Below are 6,858 nucleotides of genomic sequence, written 5' to 3'. Positions count from 1 at the left end.
TTATTATGAAGATTAAAAAAAGAACGGTAAATAGTCGTATTTTAAGTATATTTTGTGATTATAACAATTTTTATAAAGTCTCATCGATTCGAGGAGAACATTAAATTTACCGTAAAAATAAACTTTAGTTTCATATTTTGCAATAGTTCTTATGAAGCTGACTTAAATTTTTTTAATTTTATTTATAATTTGTATTTTTATTTTTAATTGTATACATTAAATTGCTTGATTTTTATTCATATTCAATATAATATTTACACGTATGTAAAGAAGTATCACAATACGCAGCTGTTTTTATCCAGCTGATTTTTTGACTCGTTCGCCTGTGAGTATTAATTTTTATTATTCAATTTTTTGTTAATCGATTTTAATGTGAACCCTTTTTCGATTCAGTCTTTAGTAGATAATTTACGATCGATTTTAAACTTCGATAGTTAGTGCCAAAGTCACTCACTCACCGTCACAAAAAGACGCACTCCAGCTAAAAAACTAATGCTTTAGTTCATCAGAGACTATCTGCATTGATTGAAAAAATGAATCAATATAAAAGTAAGAGATAATATATAGTATTTTATTAATTTTCCTACAGGAAAATAAATTATAACGGAATAATTCACAACTCGTTCAAATTACGTGGAAACGGCTGCTCAGAATTTCTTCGATATAGATTAGCGTTAAATCTTCCGTAAATGAATGAAAGTTTTTATAATCGATCAAACTGGCTGAAAATCAATTTTTCTGCGATTATGTTGCTTAAAAAAAATTTAAGTTGTATCAAGAAGATAATTGACAAAATTCAATACATGGCTTTGATTATATATAATTGAGTGACCGATTTATTTCATTTATTTAATTTTTCATTCAATGAAATATTAATTTGACATATAATGAAAATCGTGCACACTAATAACAATATTCTAACATTAACAAAACAAAAGTAAATCTATGTATCCTCGACTCCATTGCCTGAAAAAAAAAATGATAGAAGTTCTTTAGAAAAATTCCGAAACAAACGAATCGATTTAATTGGCCAAAAAAAAGTTGAAAATGTACCTTTGCCATCGATATCAAGCCTCTGGCTCTCCACCTCTTTCCTAAAAATTTCCGCTGCCAGATGTACATTCAACCGATCGCTGCACGTCAGCCGATCGGTGACTTTTTTGCAGCAGAGAATCGGCATCCGATGGCGCATCAGCTCCGAGAAAAACAGAGGCGCCCATCGGTGCAGAAATCCTCTCGACAGCGTCTCGCAGAGATAGACGACGCACGGCTCGCGATATTCACGGCGCCACTTCCACCAGTCGTACGAGTTGGCGAACTTCAAGTAGTCCGTGCGCAGCAGTAATTTTTCCGCCTCCTCGGCCGGCAGCTTCATCAGGTCGTACAGGGACAGACTCGGACGTTCCGGTAAATCCGCGCTCGCTGCTTCTTTCTTCTTCCCCTCCTTGTTCTCTTCCTTCTCGTCGTCGTCGTCGTCGTCGTCACGAATTCGACGCAAATTGACCGTTATACTTTTCAGTTTGCTCGCGTAACTGTCGTTGTCGAACCAACGCCTCTTCAAATCCATCGTCGTCTCGAACACTCCGTACTTGGTGAAAAATTTCACGATCGTCGAGGCGTCGCTTCGGTCCAGCTGGTATCCCCGCTCGTCCAGACGCTCGACGCAGGCGAGAGCGCGACAAATCAGCTTCAGCTTGAACTCGTTCCAGTGATGATAGCCGTGACGGTCGAATCTCGCGCCGAAATAGTCCTCGGTGGGGAAACGAAACTCGGACAGATCGGCGCCTCCAGCCAGCAGTAGGTCGATCAAGTCCGGACGGAGATTTGCCACGGCCCATTGCAGCGGAGTCCGGCCCTTCTCGTCCTTCGCGTCGACATTCGCTTCCGCGATGATCTCGAGAAGCAGCATCTTCGTCGAGTCATCGTCGTCGAGTTGATTTCTCCGGCAGACGATGTGCAGAGCAGCCGATCCTTCGGCATCGGCTCGATTCACGTTTGCGCCGTTATCCAGCAGCGCCCGGACGAGCCGTTTTTTGCAGCCCGCGGCCAGAGCCAAGTGTAGCGGTGTCCTGCCTAGCTTGTCCAGAGCATCGACCTCGCGGGTCGACTCGAGTACGATCCTCGTCAACTCGTCCTGGTCGGGGTCATCGCCGTCGCCGTTAGCGCAGATCGTGTGCAAAGCAGTGAATCCCTCGACGTCGGTTAAATTCGCGTCCGCGCCTCTCTTCAACAGCGACTCGACCACCGGCCCGTTACCCCAGCCCAGAGCGTATCGCAGCGGCGTGTTGCCCGACTTGTCCCTGGCGTCGACCTCCACCGTTCGACCCTTCTCCTCGCTTATCTCGAATATCGCCTCCACCAGGTCCAGCTCGTCGTCGTAGTTCCTCTTGCAGACGACGTGCAGAGCGGTCGCGCCGTCAACGGCGTCTACCAGATTCGGATTCGCGCCGTGCCTGAGCAGCGACTCGCTCACCCGCCTGTGGCAGCGCAACAGCGACGCGTGCAGCGGCGTCTGGCCGGACTGGTCGCGAGCGTCGACCAGCACCGCGCGACCCTCGTCCTCGCTCGTCTTGAAAAACAGCTCCATCAAGTCGCCGTGTCTTTCCCGGCATACGGTGTGCAGAGGCGTCGAGCCGTTGTTATCCTTGACGCTGGCCAGATTCGGATCGGCACCGGCTCGCAGCAGCAGCTCGACCACCGCAGCGTGCCGTCGCCGCAGCGCCGAGTGCAGCGGCGGATCGACTCGGGCTCTCTGCGCGAGACAGTCGGGATCCAGCCGGCCGCGGCCGAGCTCGAGGAATTTTCGCGCCACGTCGTCGAGGCCGTACTCGCAGGCCACGTGGAAATGCGTCACGCCCAGCTCGTCGGTGTAGTTGACGTCGCGTCTGGCGTAAATCTTGAAGAGCTTACGGATCGTTTTGTCCCAGTAACAGTAGCGGCGCCGAGCCGCGTGATGTATCGGTGTGGTGCGAATCGCGGTATCGCTGCCTGCGTCCTCGTAGCCGGTCTCGTACACGAGGTCGACGAAACAATTGACGTCGTCGTCGTAAGTGGGTCCGGATTCTCTCCTCTTCACGTCCTCCGCGAGAAGCCAGTCGATCTCTTCCGGCCGAAGAATTTCTCGGAGATCCGGCAGTGGGCCCTTCCATCTCTTGTAATCCAAGGAGGACAGTTGCTGGCGAAATTTGCGTCGATCTTTTTCGTTATCCCAACTGATCTCACCTCGCCAATATTTAATTTTTTGCGTATAGTCCATGTTGGTTGCACGCTTTCGCACTAACGCGTTCTCGCTCTCTGATGATTTCACTACAATCACTGCAGCACTGCGATCGATGCGATAATTTATTGTGTCGTAACGCGTGTATCGAACTGAACGACTCGACATACGGTACGCGACACTGCCTATATGCCGCTGTGTGAGCCACAGTCGTGCTCGCGGCACATTCTCGACGACGAGCCGATTCAACATAAGCGCCCAAGCAGCAATGTAAACATACACAAAAAGCGAGACGTGTGATTTCGGAGCAGTTCGATCGACAAACGCTCGATATTGTTTTCCAGATATGCGCCTAATAGCTGGGCCGAAAAGTTTCCCCATGGCACGAGTATCGTACAGCATTTTATAGCACTTGACAAGAATCAAGGAAAATTAGAGAAAAATCATGTTTTATTGGCTCATATGATGCTCAATAATGAAATCTGTTTGTCTGCCGACGACCAAAATTTATCAGAAGTTGTATTTTGATGAATCGATGAACATATTACAATATTGGCCTGATCGCTCGATATATTTTTGATGTGAAACATCTATATTCACGTTTGGTATTGATGTGAAGCATCTATATTCACGTTTGGTATCGGGGGTAAAACCGTAAAAACCGAGCGTCCGTCCGTCTGTCCGTCCGTGCGTCCGAGCGAGCGCAACTTTGGTAGTATTGGCTTTGAGTCTCGACTGCAGCGCCAAGCGCGCGGTATCATGAACTGTCATAGGTCCAGAGATTTGTACGCTTGCATGTATTTGCATACAATGTCACGCAGGCACCCACCATAAACCACTCATAAATAAACAATCGGTGATAATTTATAAAAAATTTTAAAATTACAAACACTGCCAATCACCTCGAGTTGGAATCATCAATCGTCATTATGGACGTCGTTTTAAAAACGGGTTTTTTAGCGATTACGCACAACATCGATTTCTGGCCAGATCCGATCAAAAATGGCACTAATTTAGCGATTTGTGGACATATTCATTCTGTCACAGAAGAAAATAGTTTAAATAAGTGTAAAGTTATTCGTGCTCTGTGCATTAGGACCAAAAACCGCAACGAAAATGATTATAAAGTCCAAATTTCGGTTAGTACATAATGCAAAAATTTATTTATAAACACTAACAGCAACTCATTTTATTAAAAAAAAAAAAATTTTCAGATTGATGATCAGCGGCGAGTGACACAACACACTTGTGATTGTTTAGCTTCAAGCACCTTTGACTGCAAACATATTTACGCATTAATACATTTTATAAATAATGAGCGCAGCCTGTCAAAGACCTCGTTCGAGCAACAGTGGGGTAAGCCTTCGGAAAAATTAATGGCGAAGGAAAAGTACTCGCAGCCAATGCTCTTTAAAGATAGATTTGGACAGAAGAGAAAAGCTGAGAATGAAGATGAAGTCATTCCTTATAAATTAAGACTTGATGAACTACTGGTTCCAGACTGCCCCATGAAAAGATTATTTTCCTTTAGAAATGAAAATCAAAATAAAATTTATTTTAGAAGTATGCTGAGTGACTTGGCAGATTCTATTGTTCAAAAACATGTTGAAGAAGAATTGCCAAAGTGTATAAAAAAACTAGTCAAATCATCTTATAAAAGCAAGATTTACTATGTAGATACTACAAAAACGGATAAGCTCTTGTTAAACTTTTATAAAATTAATGTGTGTGAAACAGAACAACGTATCGTTGATCTCTGTGTTGATACTGTGTCCCAAAGTAAGTGCAATGAGTGGTTTTCTCTTAGAAAAATTAGAATAAGTGCTAGCTCTAAAGCCCACAAAATTAAAACTTGTCCAATTAAAAACTATTATTACTTAGCTGATCAATTTCTGTCCAGTGACAATACACCAATTCAAAAAAATTTGTCTAGTTATGTGAGCAGCCTTGAATATGGAATAAAAAATGAAACTCGAGCACTAATTCAATTTTCAAACGAATATAAGGTCTCAGTTGTACAGGTTGGTGCATTTGTGATGCCCACTCAGCCATGGCTCGCTGTGAGTGTTGATGGTGTCATTATTGGTAAAAACAATAGATTTAGTATAAAAGGAATTTTAGAAATCAAATGCCCATATACCTGTAAGACCAAAAAAGTATTTGAATCTAGTAATAATACTTGTAATGTAGGTTACTTGAAATATATAAATAATACAATAGAGCTGCAAAAATCCCATGTATATTATACACAATGTCAGGTATCATTGTACGCTACTGGCTTAAATGTTTGTTTTTTTTATGTATGGTCACCAAAAGGATCAACTCTTGTGAAAGTTTTTAGAGATGAGACATTTTTATCAAAAATTGTACCTAAATTGAAAAAATTTTATTATAAATCTTACTTACTAGCCTTATATAACTTTGAACTAAAAAAATCCAAAGAAAATGATTCAGGAAATGTTAATTAGTATATATGTATATTTATTTTATACAATGCATGAATAAATATTGTTAAAACAGTTTTAAATAAAATAAAAAGTAAAAGTTTTATATTTGCTTACATAATTGATTTATTCACAATTATTATTTATAAAGATGAGCGTTCACTGTCCAATCATACATATCAATCTTTGATAATGGGTGGTTGAAGATTGACTTGAACACAACACATAAATATTATGTCATCCACATAAGGTAGCATCTTAATTGTAAATAAGTCCAGTATTTTGTAAACTCTGAGTCTTTGCATAATTCTTTCTATATGGATTCTAACTCTGGCTACATGGCGTTGCTTCTCCCTATCTTCTGCTGATAAGTGATGATTTTGGACAAACGGAGGCATTACTACTAGAACACTCTTACCACTTTCCATCAATTTAGTTTGAATAGTAGGAAAGCCTTTGTCAGCTAATACAATGTCACCGTGTTCTAAGAGCTTCAATAATTCTGATGAAGCAGTGATTTGTACGTCACTAGCTCTGCCACCATATCCACCACTAATAAATGATATCAAACCACCTGGCGTACACCCAACAACAACTTTGAGCCTGTATCCTTTTTTATAATGGGACCATGATTGTATTTGGTCATCAGTGCGTGGAGGTTCTTCCATCCTGAATTCAGTGGCATCAATGATCACTCTACAATTGCTGTACTCAGGCTTAAAACAGGATGGCGTGGTACCTCTAACTTCTTGTTGAGTTGGCCAAGGAACAAAATCTTTACAGGCTTTGTTCAAATACTGTACTAATGAAAAGAAAATGTCTGGTACCGTAGTCCTATGTATACCAAAGATTATACCAATTGTACTAAAAGTTAAACCAGTTTTCATTTAAAAAAAAAATATTAGTAATCTATTTTCAATACTAATAATATTTTTTTTGTTGCAACGATAGCCTGCTGATAACACTTTCATAAATAAATTAAAATTTTCAACTTGTACTCCACAAAATTGTAACATTGCTTTATCGCTCTTTAACATGCTGCGATATCCTTCAAAGCCACTTATACCATCTTCTTTTTTCAATTTGTGTAAACAACACAAACTTTCAACAAAACTGGGGTTATTATCTTCACTGATCCAAGTTTTATTAACAGGATTGCATCCTTTTTTAATCACTACAGGCATTGCAACATATGTC

The 6,858-nt window shown here is 41.4% G+C and overlaps 2 protein-coding genes across 2 annotated transcripts; both read right to left on the bottom strand.

Moving 5' to 3' along the window:
- Positions 1–323: 323 nt before the first annotated feature.
- Positions 324–3,437, bottom strand: LOC106660103 (inversin-like). The gene is made up of 2 exons (XM_014382947.2): positions 1,054–3,437; positions 324–966 (listed from the first exon to the last, which is right to left on the bottom strand). Exons 1-2 carry the CDS (start codon positions 3,383–3,385, stop codon positions 944–946), a joined length of 2,355 nt encoding a protein of 784 aa, XP_014238433.1. The 5' UTR covers positions 3,386–3,437; the 3' UTR covers positions 324–943.
- Positions 3,438–5,840: 2,403 nt separating this feature from the next.
- LOC106659976 lies at positions 5,841–6,845 on the bottom strand. The gene is made up of 2 exons (XM_023463536.1): positions 6,625–6,845; positions 5,841–6,525 (listed from the first exon to the last, which is right to left on the bottom strand). The coding sequence occupies exons 1-2, from the start codon at positions 6,843–6,845 to the stop codon at positions 5,841–5,843; spliced, it is 906 nt and encodes a 301-aa protein (XP_023319304.1).
- Positions 6,846–6,858: the final 13 nt, after the last annotated feature.

The sequence above is a fragment of the Trichogramma pretiosum genome, unplaced genomic scaffold (assembly GCF_000599845.2).
Source record: "Trichogramma pretiosum strain Unisexual culture from Peru unplaced genomic scaffold, Tpre_2.0 scaffold165, whole genome shotgun sequence".
Lineage (NCBI taxonomy): Eukaryota > Metazoa > Arthropoda > Insecta > Hymenoptera > Trichogrammatidae > Trichogramma > Trichogramma pretiosum.
Note: the sequence above shows the minus strand (reverse complement) of the source record. Positions and strands in the feature narration are given on the sequence as shown.

Bases quoted from the DNA above. Each gene is read 5' to 3' on its own strand.
- LOC106659976 (XM_023463536.1), bottom strand. From the start codon at position 6,845: ATGCCTGTAGTGATTAAAAAAGGATGCAATCCTGTTAATAAAACTTGG. The intron at 6,526-6,624 runs GTTATCAGCAGG...TTTAACTTTTAG, and splicing joins TTTAATTTATTTATGAAAGT to TACAATTGGTATAATCTTTG.
- LOC106660103 (XM_014382947.2), bottom strand. From the start codon at position 3,385: ATGTCGAGTCGTTCAGTTCGATACACGCGTTACGACACAATAAATTAT. The intron at 967-1,053 runs GTACATTTTCAA...TTTTTTTTTCAG, and splicing joins GCTTGATATCGATGGCAAAG to GCAATGGAGTCGAGGATACA.